Source organism: Dipodomys merriami, unplaced genomic scaffold, assembly GCF_024711535.1.
Source record: "Dipodomys merriami isolate MVZ:Mamm:240054 unplaced genomic scaffold, mDipMer1.0.p SCAF_16, whole genome shotgun sequence".
NCBI classification, from domain to species: Eukaryota; Metazoa; Chordata; class Mammalia; order Rodentia; family Heteromyidae; genus Dipodomys; species Dipodomys merriami.
The window spans coordinates 22,652,384-22,669,488 of NW_027202937.1; the positions used below are offsets into that span (position 1 = coordinate 22,652,384).

Genomic DNA, 17,105 nt, shown 5'->3' on the forward strand with positions numbered 1-17,105 from the left:
TCCACATACAGCTAGGAAGGAGCCAGGCCAGTGTGCACACCTCCAGGCAGCCTGTGCAGCCGAGGCCATAGCTGCTGGTTGGCGGAGGGGAGGTGCAATCCACAGGGACCTAGGTCTCTGTGTGTGCCTGCCTGCACTGATTGTAGGCAGCAAGATACAGGAGGGGCAACACACAGGACCTGTGCCAGGTACTCGGAGGGGTCTGGCATACAGGTGAGGATGCAGTGGGGGCAGGGCCCCCCTCCAGGGGAGACATCTATAGAACAATCTGGAATAGCCTCTTAGCAAGGGGAGTGCAAGGTCCCCCGTACCCTCTATGTCCAACGTGCCCATCAAGATCCACAGCCGTGTGAACAAGGGCTGCAAGAGACAGATCTGGGGACTGCAGTGGGTCCCAGGATACCAGAGTAGACTTGAGAAGAGACAGAAAGGGGGACTGAGTGCTGGACATCAGGCTAGCAAAGCCAGCAAACGCAGTCATCAACCACAACTGGAGACGGATTCTGCTGGTCCTTCCCAACCGCTCCTCTCCCCCCCGCGCCTTTCCCACCCTGGCCAAGTGGGCAGCCGTGGGCCGCCTCTGCCACACGGGCTGTCTAGGATGAAATCGTTTCCCTGGAGGCCGAAACCTGGGGTTAGTCGCTGAGGGAAGGCACCAGCCTCATTTACGGACCTTTTAAAACATGTTTACATTATTTCAAAGCCAACAGATTCTGTTACTGATTTGTGATTTAAATACAGGATTAGTAACATAAATCACATGTTGTAAGAAAAACCACATGCCATCGAGTGCTCTGATCACGTCCCTGGCTTGTCTTTCTGCCCTGTCAACTAGGGTCCAGGGATGGGACTTCAAAGAGCCCACAGCATCTTGTGTTTCACCGCTTCTAACTCAGCACTGAAGCTACGAAAACACCCTGCGACGGCTGCGCCTTGCCCACGTCGCAGATGAAAGGAGGGCCCGAGAGCCTGCAGGGTCAGGAAGCTGCGGCTCCAGACAGGCTCCCGAGGTGCTGACCACGAGCCCTGCCCTGCGCAGGTACAGCCCAGACAGCACAGGCCACAGCTGTCTGCCTGCCTTGGGCCTAAGACCACCACCCATCCAGCTCTGCACCATCACCCACGGGGTGCTGGACAGTGGTGCTGGGTACCCCCTCCGCACCAAGTCCCCTCCTCCTCACTCCTGTCCCAGACCACCCACACGGACGCCCACACGCCGCTGCCCACTGGCATGTGGGAGGGGAACTGTCAATGCTGAGACTTAGTTTATTTAATAAAAAGGATGCTTCATCACCCCGTTAGGACAATAAACACAGTGCGGGATGAATGCGATGCTGGCAGTCTGTGAGCCAAGATGTCGGACTACAGCAGGAGACCCTGGCTCTAGAGAGATGTTGCATGAAGTCCACGCAAGTGGCCACCCAGACCTGACAAATCAGGCCACGAAGGGAAGGATGGCATGCGTGGCCACTGCTACCAGTCTCCTTCCTATGGTACTTCCATTGCTGCTCCTTATCACAGCATGAAAACAACGTAAAACTATAAAGTTCCCAGAAGGAGTCAGACACAAGCAGAGCTCACCAAGACAGCAATGACCAGGGACAATCAGAAACCTTCACCAGGGAAATGAAAACATCCACTGCACCTTGAGCCTTGGCGGGAAGGAGCACAGCAGGCGGGAAACTGGTTTCGGTATTCCCCATTCACAGTGCCCAACCTCCCAGCATGCCAGGGGCCATCTCTAGCCACCAGAGAGGGCTAGTACTCACCAAATGCAGTCAGCACCAGTGTGTAAGTAGTCAATATATGGAAGGTGATTTTGGTCTCGAGACCAGCATGAGGTAGAAAAGACCATGCCAATATTTAGCCAGGGAATAGTCACTCCTAAAACATAAAGGGGGAAATTTTTACTCTAAGGTATAGCCAACCATGTCTCAGGAAAGCAGCCATGGAGCACAACTTTCTTGCTGAGCATGGCGACACACACCTGTCATCCCAGATGCAGGCAGAGGAAGGGAAGACTACAAGTTAGAGAACTGTCTTCAAAACCAAAAATAACAACACAAGTCTCAGGGGTTTACCTCAAGTAGTTAAATGCCTGCCCTAACCTGTGCGACCTGGGGTACAACCCAGTACCACCTAACACTTAAAAAAATAAAATGCATTAACTATCTTCCTTAAAAAAAGAACGCAGTTCAAAACCCAGACAGAATTCACATAGAAAGAAGGCACCTGATCTTCCCTACTTGTTCTATAGAAATGAATCCAAGAATGAAAACACTGGCAAAACGGTAGTCATGTATGTATCTTTAGCAAGATCTGACTCACTGTCACTGTCAATGGAGCCATCGGGCTAGAGCGGAGGACGGGGGGAGGTGCTGAGCCTCCGGCATGGGGTCTAGGCTTCCTTCTTCAGGTACCTACCACTTTACACTGACTACCCTCTCTAGGACACTTGGCTTTGCCTAAAAATGGGCCAGGCACCCCATCACTTCTGAGCCCATTTTTGATCTCGGCCTTGAGGGATCTCCAAGCTCAAAGCTGGCCACTCAGCTTTGCCCAGCCCTGAAGGCATGTTCTCACTGCCTTACAGTCCCAGCGTTGTTCTCGTTCCCCAAAGCCAAAGCAAGTCTCCATGCACACCCGCTACCCCTAGTCCCCACCCCCACCCCAGGCATTGACCCAGAGCCCGGGCCCTTACCAGGCACAGCACCGAGGTGACGCAGGATGGACCCTGTGTTATTGGGGAGGACGGTGAGGTTCCATCCATGCCTGCAGAAGAAGAGATGAGGGGTGTCACACACCAGCAGGGAAGGACGCCTTCTAGTCCTGATGTGGCTAAGGGGTGGCAGTGTTACCTTGAAAAGGGCTCTGACTTGCCCACCGGGAACCCACTGCCGTGAGTGTTCGTGTCCACCTTGCCGCAGTGTACTGCCACGTGGCAGTCCTTCTCTTCCACTAGCCTCCAGTACTCTTGCTGTAGGGAGGAGGAAAGGGTCATGAGCGCCTAACCACACTGAGTCACCATGCGCCACGCACATGTCCACCACAACACTTGGCCAAGCGCCACCCAGAGACTTGCTTGGACCACATGGGGGCGTGGATGTGAGCAACTCGAAGTGGGGCTTCAGGATAAGGCGATGCTCTGGGGGAGCAGTGACAAGGTGCACACATTATTCATTTTTCGGCAGTTGTGGGGTTTGAACTCTAGGCTTGGTGCTGTCCCTCAGCTCTTCAGCGCTCTACCACTTGAGCCACAGCACCACTTCCGGCTTTTTCTGCCTATGTGGTGCTGAGGAATCGAACCCAGGGCCTCATGCATGCGAGTCAAGCATTCTACCACTGAGCCACCTTCCCAGCCCAAGGCACACACATTCTGACAAAGGGAGCCATGGCCGGGCAAGCACAGCTGCAAAGTCTGCTGCGTGCACACTGCAGGGCGTAGGACTTCCTGCCACAGAACTGTGCACATGCAAAAGGCCAAGATGGCGAATACCATGTTATGTGCAGATTACCACAGTAAGAGAATTCATTGCTATGAAAGGGTTTTAATCAGAAGGCAGTGGCTCCAAGGACAGATACTTCCTACGCTCCTAGAGCGGCCTAGCACAGAGCACATGCATACGCCTTCCACATTGGGGGGGGGGGGGGGGGGGGGATATGGATGCCAGCCAGCTCAGCTGTGGGGTACCCTCACCCCGGCAGTTTAAGAAGCTATCCAGGCAACATTAATGGGTTCTACCTACACAAACTTAGAGACAAGGAAGGGTCAGGAGTGTACTGACTAGAAGAGCTGCCGTATCACTTTGTCCTGCCGTACTGCAGAGCTCACCGCTGTCTTCCCTCATCTCAGCAGGCCCACGCTGCAGGGCCATGGTTGGTGAGGAAGCTCACCCAGTGAGCACTCAGCACTAAGTAGTACAAGGACATTGGTGATCTTATCCAGAGTGCTGGGTGGCCACAGGGGAGGAGAATTCCATGAACGACACCAAGTCCTCGTGCGGCTGAGGGGGCGCATGGGGTCTGATGTGGCCTCCACTATGCACAGTAGGAAGCCTGGAGGGAGGTGGGAGGCCAGGAAGGGGCATTCTGTAAACACCACAGCCAGCTCCAGCTGCTGCCCCCGGCCAGACTGAAATTAGAATTTTAGCAAATCTTTGCTGTGGGTTTAAATATTTATACAACTTCTAGAGCGAACCCTAGACTTTGAGGAATGCCTGAATAAAAAAAAAAAAAAAAAAAAAAAAAAAAAAAAAAAACACAGAATGAGCTAGCGTGTATTATATGCTATAGCAATGACATCCTGAGCCTGTGGGAGTCCCAGGAGGACACAGACAGGACAAGAGACATTTTGGCTCAAAGATTCAGCCCCCAAGTTACTTCCTCTCATTGACATCTCTACTACAAATGCCACTGAGGGTTCTGGAAGCAGCTAAGACGGCCACATGGTCCCCAAGTCAGGACCCGGATGGCAGCATGGTTGACAGAATGAATGGGAAGCAGCAAGTATCCAGGTAATGACCTGGGCCAGGTAGCACGTCAGGTACACAGGTAGCATGTCAGGCGCCAAGGCAGCCTACACCCACCGGCAGAGCTAAATTCTAAAGGGGATAACAATGGCACGAACAGTACGCATGCAATTGCAGGCAATGGCACTGGGGCTTTGTGGGTGATATGGGGTGGTGCAGCCATGCAAACATGAGCAGGAAATTCCACCTGGTCAGTATGCTTAGAGGGAAAAACCCATGCAAGGCTAGATGTCAGAGAGGTGACACACCATTAACATCCGAAGACGAGGCCCGGGCTGCTGTGGACCAGGAATTGGAGTTGGGTTCTTTCCCCTTTACAAACCAACTGCTGCCACTGCCAAGGCCCCAATGCCAGCAGCTGGAGGGTCACAGGGACTCTGCTGAGCTGGAGCCAAGCGGTGTAAATAAACAGATTCCTTGTGGTCCTGCAGGGCCTCACACACAACTGTCCCTAATTGGTCTGGGCACAGAAGTGTTCGCTGTCTTTCCAGCCTTGCACTAACTCAAAAAAAGAGTTGGCAGGGGCACAAAAATGGCAACCTGCCAGTCTTGTTAAATAAAAGACAGAAGAAAGAAAAAAAAAAAAAAAAAAAAAACACCAAAACTGTGGTTTCAAGGAATTCTCCCGCACAAGATACATGGAAGATGGAAGAGAAGCTGAGCATGCGCAGGGAGGGACTCACGCCTCCCAACAACGCTCACTTCAGGAGAACCATGGTCATCGCTGTCACTTCCAGGTACTGGATGTGTTTATAGCAATGCAGCACATGCTCAACTGAGGATGGCCAGCCTGCGCGCCCGCTGTTCTGTGCGACCCCCCGGCCTCACTCACCTCGATCTCAGCTGGCGCAGGTTCCTTGCTGAAGCACATGTTCATGATATTTCTCGCTGTTCGATAAAAAGTCGTTAGAGAAACAGACCTTCCCTGAAACAAAAGAAAAACAGAAGGGTAAATAAAGCTTAAGACACAAAGCTGGGGCCCGGGTCTCAAGTCAGGGCACCCCTCTGTCTGGTCTCTGCCCTGTGGCGTTCCTGCAGGCCACAAGCTATGTTGAGTCTCAAGTTGATAACAAGTAGATGGGGAAAAAAACAGACTTCACATAAAGCACCAGAAAATGCAGGACAGCCCACCTGCTGACCACACAAGCAGCAAACTGACCCATTTCCTGCCAGACAGAGGCTGCCAGTCCAGAGGACTGCACAGGTGCAGAGGCCTACGGCACATGGAAGGAGTCTCCGGGGGAGACATTCAAAAGCACCTTGCACTTGCAGCAGAAATCCTCAGTGACCCCATGAGAGCGATGGCTCAATCTAGCAGAGACGAACAGCCCTGACCTCAGCTTCCAACCCCATCACTGGCCACAGAGGCAGAGGCCGCCTCCTGCATGCTCCCGGGAAGGGGGGTGGGGAGGCCCACACATCACAACTTCTGTCAATAGGGCTTTGATGAAACATCCCAAAGTTCCCACAGAGAGAAGAGGGCTGCCCAAGTCATAGGCTAATTATTCAGCACGAAGACTGGAACTTGATTTTAACTGTCTTGTGGTGTAAATGACCAAACAGGGTGCTAAAAATGTTGACAAAAACTGTTTCCTTACAATTCCCCACAATTTCTTACCTTTCTGTTGTTAACAAAAACAGAACTGCAAGGAACTGCAGAGAACCCCAGAAGAGCACAGCAGTAAAGGTGACGGAGCATCAGTGCTGCTGGTCGAAGTCCCAGCATGGAGAGAAGCCCTGTGAGCCGCCACCAAGCTCCATCAGATTTTTTGCAATTGAACCTAAAAATCTACCTCTGAAAGAATGTGCTTTTTACAACAGCAGTTCTTCCTTGCACCCAACACATGCTCACAGCACTGGCCTTCTTAACTATAACAGTAAGGAACACGGACAGTGTCTCATTTCTGAAGCTGGCTCCTTAGAAGACGAAGCCAGACTTCTGAGGCGGCAGGTGCAGGGCTGGGGAGAGCTGTGTGTGCTCCTATTGGCTGCTCCCGGTCCCACCCCCTCCCACTGCAGAGGTCAAGGGGGAGATGGTTGTTGACAGCGAAGCCCTGGCACTACTGCGCTGGCGAGTTGGCCATGTGAAGCAGAAATAAGGTGGGGAAGGAAGTGCCTAGAACATACGCTGATGAAGAGGCCCCACTGATCTGAGAGTCCTAGCTTAGGCGGCTCCGGGAGAAATAGGTGCTCAAAGTGACAGGTAGAGAACTGACTCATGCACCCTACAGATTTCATCCCCTGGCAAGATGCACACACGCTCATATACTACTCATGAAAAGTCTGAGGGCCCCAGAGAGGCAAACACGGTGCCCACCATGCCGAAGGGTAGAGGCAATGCGGCCTACAGCACGCCAGACCCCGGAGACCTACATCCTTCCTTCCCCACTGCTCTCCAACCACGCCTCTGTGTAGAAATACACTGTTCAGACATAGAATGTAATTGCCATAGTGACTATCGAGGGGTCGAGGATTGAAGCACACCCTCCCTTTACCCTCTTCCCCTGGCATAAGGAGGAAGACGCCCCTTACCAGATGCCAGTACCTCCATGGAGACATTCTAGGCCTCCACAGCTGTAAGCCAATGAGCTCCCATCCACTATGAATTTCCCATTCTGTAGTACTATTACAGCGGCAACACACTTGGTTCCAACAGGGCAGTGTACAGCCCCCGCCCCCCCCCTCCCTTCCCCAGCCTGGTGCTCTGGGGAACCTGTGGCCCCTACCTTATAGATGCACTTGTGGAAGTCGTTGAGGACACCTTTGTCCTCCTCCTCCTCCTTGACCACTTCCTTTTCCTGAGCGAACAGTCGCCGCCGGCCCGTCTTTAGCGGGGCCTGGCTCACCTCCTTGAGCTTGCTGCGGAAGCCGTTCCTGGGAGCCACGCCATGGATGAGCCCGTTCTTGGGCTCGAAGCGGGGCAGAGGATGGAACTTGTGCTGGTCGTTCTCCGTGTGGCCCTCCAGCGGTCCCTTGCGCTTCTCCAGGATCTCCTTCTCCATGAGCACCTCCTTCTCCAGCCGCCGGTGCTCCTCGGGGGACAGCGAGTCGTAGGAGAGCAGGTACTGGCAGTAGGCCTCCTGCAGCTTGGCCAGCCGGTCCTGGGCAGTTTTGGGGATGCGCAGCATGTCTGCTAGTTTGTTCCATTTTTTGAGGTCAGTCACTTGCTGCATGCCGCCCATCTCGTTAATCAGCCGGAAAAAGCAGGCCAGGTCGAGCTCGCAGCCTCCTGGGGCGGTGAGGGAGGGAGGGAAAAGACAGGGTGGCTGATGAGAAGGACATGAACACAACTTTTTCATCTGATCGCTTCCTGACTGCTGACTGCAAGCCAAGGGCTCTGCCAGGCTCCGGGGGTGAGAGCAATGAACAGTCAGTTCACTGTGCATGGAAGGATGACCAGTCCCCAAGAACGGATGCTACAAGACTGGTTAGAACTAGGCAGAGGCCAGGGAGGAGGTCAGTAAAGAGCCTGGCACAGGAGAGAGCTGGCCATGCGGAGGAAGGGCGCAGTGTCCACCATGCATAGCTCAGACTGTGCCCTCACTGCCACCCCAGCAGGCAGTGATGAGGAGGGGCAGAGCCTGGTGAGGAGGTAGGGCTGGCTGCTGATGGCATCTGTGTTTCAGCCCTACCTAGAACGTTCTCCTGCGGGAAATCACTGACACCCAAATGTGACCAAGTCCAAATTCCCCTGCAAACACCCAGACTCCCTCAGCCACAAGGAGATTCATGTTCAAGCTCACTGGATTTCCAAGAATAAGGACAAAAGATCTGCTCACAGGCCTATGGCTGCCCAGACACAGGCTTGCTTATTTCAGATGCGCGGGCATACTCTCACACCCCGGAACCTACTGACAAATGTGTTGAAAAGGTTGAAATGCTGAGCCCAGAACTAAACTAGTCAGGAAGTGGAGCAACCTCCCGTGAGCCAATATAAAGGTGAGGAATCTTCCAAAGTCACTGGCTGAAAGACGCTGGATGACCAAGGTAAAAAATTACAACAGGCTGGGAAGGTGGCTCAGTGGTAGAGCGCCTGCCTTGCATGCATGAGGCCCTGGGTTCGATTCCCCAGCACCACATATGCAAAAAGGAAAAAAAAAGCCGGAAGTGGCGCTGTGGCTCAAGTGGTAGAGTGCTAGCCTTGAGCTGAAGAGCTGAGGGACAGTGTCCAGGCCCAAAGTTCAGGCCCCACATCCAGACTCAAGAAAGGAAGGGAGGGAGGGAGGGAGGGAGGGAGGGAGGGAGGGAGGGAGGGAAGGAGGGAGGGAGGGAGGGAACAGGGCTTGGAAGGGAAAAACAGAGGGAATGAGGGGTGGGTCACTGTCCAAAATGGTATGTACTCATTACCCGACTTGTGTAACTCCTCTGTATATAACCTTTATAATAACAATTAAAAACTTTTTAAAAAAATAAAGGGAAAAGGAAGCCTGTCTGCAGCAGAGCACAACCGCAGAGGCCGGGGCAGGCCAGGCACTATGCCCACCAAGGAAGGGCCAAGGACACAGAGCGTGAGAACAAGAGCCTGGCCCAGCATGGGATGAGATGGGAGACAGAAGCCGGGTCCCACTTACTATAATGGGGTGCTGGTTTCGCTGCAGGTAAAGAGGAAGTGGAGAAACTGTCCCTGGCTTTGAGCAGAAGATTCCATGTGAATCATTCAAGGTCTGTCCCACTGCTGGCCACACACTGCCTTGTGTTATAGAGGTGGGGCAAAAATCACTACCTCTGGGGCACACTATGAACAGATTAGTATAAATCCCATAGCACCTGAAGGGCACACAGTAGTTGTAAAGTGCAGAATCACCAATGGCAACAATAACCCCTCATCTCCAGGGTCATGACGCTGCCAGGAAACGAGAACACCCCCCCCCCAAATCTGTGCTCACCTAAATCCTCCTGAGCACGAAGGCTCCCCTGGGGGGCAGTGGCTGAGGGGTACAGGAAAGACCTACACAGGTGCTGTGGTAGATTTGGGAAGTGACTTTAAAGTTAGTCCTGTTCGATGCGACATGGCCAGGCTCACAGCCCTGGGCCTGAGGCCTCCTTGGGTAACGAGCCAAGTTAGTGCCGCCGACAGATTGGGAAGTGCTGTACACTTATGAGTGCTAGTGAAAAGAACAACACATCTTCTTCAGCATAGAGAGCCCACCTCGCTCCTGGTGCTTCTGTAGTCACTGTGGCCTGCACCTATGACCTTCCATCCCATGCCCTCTCAACAAGAGACTGCAAACCAAGAATCCATTCAGGTGTGCACTTGACAGCCACCTGCAGAGAGGACAGATGAAACCCCCACCTGCCAATTCTGGGCACTGCAATGAATGCTAAACCTCTCCCAGATCTGCAATCTGGAGACTCGACCTATTTCCTGTCCTGGATCTGGAGTCTAATGGGAGGAGAGCAATGTAGCATGGCAGTCTTTAAGTATTTGTCCCTATCCCCACCCCGCCATGCAGCCTTGACTGAGGAAGCTCATGCGGGGGGAAGCAGGAGGGGGGAGGAAGAGAGCGTCAGGAGGGCTGCACAGCAAGGGCAGGTGCTGGTCCCCACACGGCTGGCTTTCATATATGCCAGCACATACGCTCAGTGCAGAAGACACTACGTATCAGCTCCAGCCAGAGCAGCAACGACTCTCAGAAGAAACACAGTACAACCTTTTGCCTACTGCTTATACAAAGGTCCAGATAATCATCAAAGAAACCAAAGGGGGGGGGGGGAATGGAGAGATATGAGGGGGAGGGAAAAGAGTGAAATATGCCAGAAATATGTGAGAGTGAGCAGGCTGAACTGTAAACCTCACTCCCATTTGTATGCTCAAGTGCAAGCCCCTAGAACTTCAGAACGTGATGGTATTTAGCTTTTAATTCCTGTTCCTCCTACCTAAGTGCTGGGCTTACAGACATATGCAGCATACCTGGCTAGTAGTAGGAAGTTTACCAAGGTGGACTTTAATCCAATCTCATTTATCAGAAAAAGCAATTACAACTCATTATAGAAGGAAAGTCCCGGAAGTGGCACTGTAGCCAGGGGTAGAGTGCCAACCTTGAGCACAAAGAAGCTCGGGGTCAGTGCCTGGGACCTAGTTCAAGCCCCAGGACTGGCCAAAAAAAAAGGTTCCCCCCAGAGGGAAAAGTCCATGTGAGAATTCAAGGCGAAGGTGTACCAAGGGGAGGCCTCAGCAGAAATCAACATTGCCAACAGCCTAACCTCAAACATTCAAACTGCAGATATAAAATTTCCAGTGTTGAGCCGACAGCCCCTGGCACTTTGTGGTGGCCCTGGCCAACGACTCACCTTTTCCCTGGACCCTGCTCTCCCCAGAGCCCAGAGGGAGCCTCAGGATCTCTGTCCAGCCACACCAACCTTGTCCCTGGCCATAAATGGCCAGGCCCCTTGCCAGGGCCAGCAGGGGGGAGGAGGCGGGTTCTACCCCCTGGACCTTACCTATGAGCGGGAGCTCGTCCATGGTGATGCCCTGAGATCTGAGGTGCTTCTTGATGCAGGCCAGTCGCTGCACGTTGGGGCCCCAGCGCCGGCCCAGCTTGTGGATGTGCTGGATCTGCGTGACAAACCGCATCTCGTCGTTGAGCTTGCACTCGGGCCGCCAGTCCGGAGGGGGGATCACCCGGCACATCCCGTACTTCTCCACCTGAGCCCGGACCGACTCGATGTAGATGAGCGGGTCGTGGAACTCCTTGGCGGAGGGCCTGAGGACGGGGATCTCGTCCATCGACGCCCACCCGGACTTGCCGCCCCCCTTCTCCGGCTTGCCCGGAGGCGGGTCGTGCGGCTTGTGCAAGGACTCGGGTTGCGAGGTAGAACGATTTTCACAGGAGGCGCTGTCCGTCTTGCCATGTGCTTGTTTGCCCAGCGTGCTCTTGGCGGCCGTGGCCCGCTTCGGCCGGTTCCTTTCCAGATTGCGCTCGGGCACTTCCTTCTTCACGTGTCCATTCAGCAGAGGCTTCTCTGCTGAGGCAGACGCTGCCACCGCCGCCGCCGCCTTTTTGCCAGGGGCTTCGGCCGCGCCGGCCGCCCCCTTCATCTTCTTGGGGGGCGACTGTGGCTTGTCGGGCGCCTGCTGTGCCTCTTCCAGTCTCCGCTTGGAGTTCCGCAGCCCCTCCCTCAGCTGCCGCCCCCCCACCTCCTTAGTGCATGACTTTGGGTTCAACCTGCCGCTGGCCTTCAGGCCGTTGACAGCAGGCCCGGTGGACTTGGACGGCCCCCCGAGGGATAGCACCTGTTTGCGGGTTTTTGCATTGCTACTTTCGGTTTTCCCTGAGATTGTGTGGTTGACGGCTGAACTGGGCTTGTGGTGATTGGGTTTGGTTTCCTTGGCCAGTTCCCTCTTGGCTTTGGTGTATGTGACAGTCCCCCTGGTCACCGTGGCAGTGTACTTCACAGTTTTGGATGGTGAAGGTCGCACTTCGCGTATCTTTTTGGCACTGGTTGCACTTGCACCCAGAGATGACATTCGAGTGACTCCGTTTACCTTAGAAACCTACAGAGGCAGCAGAGGCAGAGAAGACAGGATTAGTCCCCGGGCTGGCTAAGACAGCAAATGGAACAGCAGATGGCCAGGGCTACCAGTGATCAAACTCATCTTGGCCGCCCGCAGCCCTGCTTGAGACACGGAGACACCAGCAACTTGAGGCAGAAGAAAACACAAGTCATTGGGAACTTTGCATCACACAGCAAATGCATCTTACAAACCGAGCAGCTCGGCCTGGGGCTGGCCATGGCTCTTCTTGGGTGTTGGCACTTTAGCACTTGCCCCAATGGCTCTTCCAGGAAAGTCTAGAATCGTATAACCTGGTGCTAAGCGTTTATGACAGCAAGATCCTGCCAGCGGGAGAAAATGTGGGCTATATTTATACAGCCTCAAATACATAAATACATATCCTTGTTCTGTTTGCTATTCTTTTGTGGCTCCACATGACCGTGTGGCCACACCCACAGAATTCTGAAAACCTATGTGGCTAAAAAAAGAAAACAAAACATACAATAGAAGGGAAAGAGCAATGGCGGCGTGTGGTTTGGCTCACATACACAGGCCCGGCCCGGAGGTTTGCCTGGAAACTGCCAGCAGCAGGGTTCTCAGTCGTCACCTCTGAGATGCACCCCAGTTACGGAGCTTGCAGGAAGGGAGAGGGATGTCTAGCCTCCCCGGGGAGGCCAATCATGGCCCAGCCTTCTCCTGAACATATGGTGCCTACTGCCTCACCCCTGACAAACTCCCACATGGGATCTTATGTGAACTTGGTGGAACAGAGGCAGCTACTCTGCATGGACTGTATCACGGGCTGGGTACCAGTGAAACTTTTGTGATGCAGATAAGCAGGACATGCACTGATCTCTAAACGAGAACAATGAAGGGGGACCTGCCCTCAGGCTCACTGATTTCGGGGTAGATGGCTCTATGTCACAACTATGCTATCACCACAATGGAGTGATTGGGGCGAATCATTTATAGGCTCTTGGGCCTCACTTTTCATCTGCAACATGAATTCACAGCCAAGTATAGCAGGGCTTAAAAGCTACCACCATCTCCACAAGAGGTCACCGAAACATCACACAGGGTAGAAACCATAGCTTTCTCTTTTCCTAAATAACAGCCAAGAGCAAATAAATGCCTGGATGGAGGGTGTTTCTTGGTCCTAAAGCTAACCAGTGGCAGTTAGTCACAGCAGAGAGAGCCCACCAAAGCAGCCAGTTCCTCCAACTCCACTGCCACTGTATGGCTGAGAGGGCATTGAGGATGCAGACACTAATGCACTAAGCACTGGCCTGGCTTCGAGGCACTCAGAATCCCAGGAGAGCAGTCCACACGGCCCACTGGACCGCTGACCCACTGAAAAAGTATGTCTGGGAAGGGGCATTTCCAGCATTAAGATACTGATGCTGCTGGTACCATCCTTTGAGAACCACTAAACAAAATATCATAAGTTGTTTTTTAAACAAACGAGCCAGGTGGCTGGTGACTCATGCCTGTAATCCTAGATACTCAGGAGGCTATGATCTGAGGACTGTGGTTTGAAGCCAACCTGGGCAGGAAAGTCCATGAGATTCTTCTCTCTAAAAAAGCCAGAAGCGGAACTGTGGGTCACATGGTAAAGTAAGCTCAGAGACAGCACCCTGGTCCTCAAAAGTCCCAGGACTAGTACCAAAAAAAAAAAAAAAAAAAAAAAAAAAAAGCAAAGAACAACAAAGATATGAAATGAATTAAAATCATGCCTTAGTCATAAACCACTAGCTGCACTATGAAGTAAGGGGCTGATACAGAGGATCTGGGATAATGGGAATAGGAGCTGAGGAAATCAATATGAAAATGCGTTTAAAAATGAATTTACAAGTCATGCCTGTAATCCTAGCTGAGGAGGCTGAGATCGGAGCATTACAGTTTGGAGCCAGACTGGATAGTGAGGTCCCAGAGACTCTAATCTCCAACTAACTACTAGGAAACTGGAAGTAGAGCTGTGGCTTAAAGTGTTAGAGTATGAGCCTGGAGCAAAAAAAAAAAGCCCAGGGACAGCACCCACGCCCTGAGTTCAAGCCCCAAGACTGAGGGGACAAAAAAAGAATTTTCCAAGCCAGATGTGAGAGCAGATAGTACTTCCTTGGAATGCTAAGACCTCACATTCTTCTCTAGCAAATGGCTCTACTGATAAACAAACAAACAAAACACAAAGACAAGCATTTGGAAGGCTAGGAGGAGGCCAGAGGAGCAGGAGGAAGCCCAGGCTCCCGTCTCCTGTCCCAAGTAGGCCACCTCAGAGAAGAGCTGCCAAAGCTCATGGCTCCAAGCCATTTTGACTTCTGGGGGACACGTGAGCTTCTGGCCAGCAAAGGAAACTTTTGCTGTGGTGTCTATATAGATTGGCAAGATCTAAAAACGTAAAAGCATGCCTCTATTTTGCCACTGTTAGAAATATGTTACTCTGCTCAGTCTTTCTCACTTATGCACCAGTAAAAGGTATCTGGGAAAGTATCATGCACAAGGTCCACAAAAGGAAGACTCTATATATCTCACTCAACCCAGAACAATGACGGCTGAAGTGGAGACAGAGAAGATACTGACCGGAGTCCCTCTCCCTCACCAGCAAGCCAGTCCAATTGGTGCCCTCCAGCGGAGGTCCTGATGCAGCTGACAGTCCCAGCACAAGAACCGTACTGTCTCCCTAGCTGTGGCATGGATCCTTAAAGGTTCGACGTAAAACAGGACCGACAAGCAAGCCAGTTCCACTGCTACGAAAAAACTTAGGACCCTCCAAGTGAACACAAAGAAGCTTCACTTCTTAGTGTCCTTCAAGGAGCCAAAACTTAATTGGTAGTCAAGAAAACAAAATTAATAAAAAATGGTCTTGGGAGGACCTCCCTTCAGCCAACCAGCTGGCCAACCCAACCTCCTAAACTAAAATCAATCTCATGTGCTGGATGTCAGCTCAGCAAAACCCATGATCTGCATGCTGTGAGAGAGAGCTCAGGTCAAGTCCTGACAACACAGAGCGCTTGTCTTAATTCTCCGGAGGATTAGCACAGAGGTGGCTTACAGAAAGATTCCTTGGCCTCTGCCATAACTAAAAATAGTTTGGCTCTGATATGGTTGCTGGCACCCCACTCCTACCCTCTAGTCCAGCTCTGCTGAAGTGCCTACAGCTTCTTCCTGGGCCCACAATCCCCCACCTGTCACCTGCATCTCAGGTATATCCTAGGTACACAGCCAAGAGGTTTTATAACAACCAGGAAACCTTTGGTTAAATAGGTGGCAAGGGAGTTTGCAAATTCTATTCAACTGGCCTCGTATTTGCAACCTCCCAAGAAAACAGTAATTTCTAAGGTATGGGAGATACAGGTCCAGAACATCAAACATCCTTTCTTGCTATGGAATAACAGATGTCTACTTTAAAACCACAGATAAGCTGGGACCCAGTGGCTCATAGCTCAGCTATAATCCTAGATACTCAGGAGGTTGAGATCTGAAGATTGTCATTCAAAGCCAGCCTGAACAGGAAAGTCTGTGAGAGTCCTATCTCCAGTGAACTAGTAACAGAGTCCTTGCCGTGAGCAAATACGGGCAGGGACAGTGTCGAAGCCCAGGGTTTATGCCTCAAGATCACCACCCAAAAGAAAAAGAAAAAAAGAAAGTCTACAATGTGATCATATCCTTCTTATAAGAATACAAAATCACCCTACTCTACCCCAGACTCACAGACAAAATAATTCAACCTAACAAATGACCAGTAAAAAGGAAAAACCTGAATTTATAAAGCAGAACCAACACTGAAAAAGCTGACACTATGATGTTAACTATGTACAAAATGTTTTCTTCTTGTGCCAGTAAATGGGGCTTGAACTCAGGGTCTGGGTGCTGGCCCTTAGCATTTTTACTCTCAAGGCTAGCGCTCTATCAGTTTAGCCACACCTCCACATTCAGATTTTGGGTGGTTAATTGGAGATAAGAGTCTCCCAGACTTTCCTGTCCAGGCTGGCTTCAAACCATAATCCTCAGATTTCAGCCTCCTGAATAGCTAGGATTACAAGCATGAGCCATAGGTGTCTAGCTTTGTGAAAATGTTTTGGTTGACCTAGATTATATCACATTTTTCTCAGTTCAAACAAGGACCCCATTGTCAAACTCTTGTGCTCCACTAGAGGGAGTCAGTGCGTCAGAGGTCTGCTATCCTTTCAAAAGAGACAGGAGCTGCCTGGAACGCTACAGAGAACAGCTGTAGGCTGTCTGTCCACTTGGACTTTAAAATTTGAAAAGAATCACACGGGACAATGTGCTGTGGTGGGAGGTGTGGAGGGTGGTGGACACAATCTTCCAGCAAGAAAAAGTGACACTAAGAGGACAGAAAGCCTGGGTTTGTAGCAGGGTTCCTAATGTAATACTTTACAGCACAGAAAACTCAACTGACTTGAGTCAAAACACACACTACTATAAATGGGCAATTCAAACTGTAAACACAAGCTCACAAGAAGCAGAATAAGATTTTATATATTCTTTATACATAAGACAACTTTATTTTCCTCCTGCATTCTCATATTTCATCTTCCAGAGTTCATGCCAAATTTCATTTTCCTGAGTTTATATTCTGAATTCTCTGAATCTTAACATGGCCAGGGTTTCTCTGTCATCCCTGTACTTTTTCATATGAAGTTGCTCTGTAAGCCAGCATGGTGGATCATGATGATAAGAGTTAGCTATCAGCTACCTGTGGGAGCAGGTAATTTCCCTTCTTCATCTTATGCTCAGCCTCAGCCTATGATATAAGAACCATGGGTGACTCGATTGTGAACAGTCCATGTTCTGGGTGATCAGTTATATAAATTTCCACATAGGAAAATACCTACTCATAAACTAATTATAATAAAGGAGTAGTTCAAAACCCTCTCTTTATAAATCTAGTTTAACAATCCTACATTGGTTACTGCACTTAAACTAAAGCATAATTTCAGAACAATGTAAGTTTAATATATATCAGAACTGTTAGCAATATAGCCACAGCCCCTTGACAGTTTCAGGGCTCAGAGCACAGGTGTGTGTATTCTAAGACACAGGCCCTGCATTTATTACACAAG

At 51.3% G+C, this 17,105-nt stretch overlaps 1 protein-coding gene and 1 non-coding gene across 5 annotated transcripts in view; one reads left to right on the forward strand and one right to left on the reverse strand.

The window, feature by feature from the left end:
• Positions 1-17,105, reverse strand: part of Jarid2 (jumonji and AT-rich interaction domain containing 2) — a 241,423-nt gene that overhangs the window by 8,219 nt on the left and 216,099 nt on the right. For all 4 annotated transcript variants that reach the window (XM_070024528.1, XM_070024531.1, XM_070024529.1 and 1 more), the window contains 6 exons: positions 10,971-12,024; positions 7,256-7,758; positions 5,362-5,454; positions 2,859-2,977; positions 2,702-2,772; positions 1,770-1,884 (listed from right to left, as the gene is read on the reverse strand). In XM_070024528.1, the coding sequence (XP_069880629.1) occupies positions 1,770-1,884; positions 2,702-2,772; positions 2,859-2,977; positions 5,362-5,454; positions 7,256-7,758; positions 10,971-12,024 (1,955 nt within the window). The remainder of the gene's footprint in view (positions 1-1,769; positions 1,885-2,701; positions 2,773-2,858; positions 2,978-5,361; positions 5,455-7,255; positions 7,759-10,970; positions 12,025-17,105) is intronic.
• Positions 8,542-8,606, forward strand: Trnaa-ugc (transfer RNA alanine (anticodon UGC)). The gene has a single exon. It is a non-coding gene; the product is annotated as a tRNA-Ala (tRNA).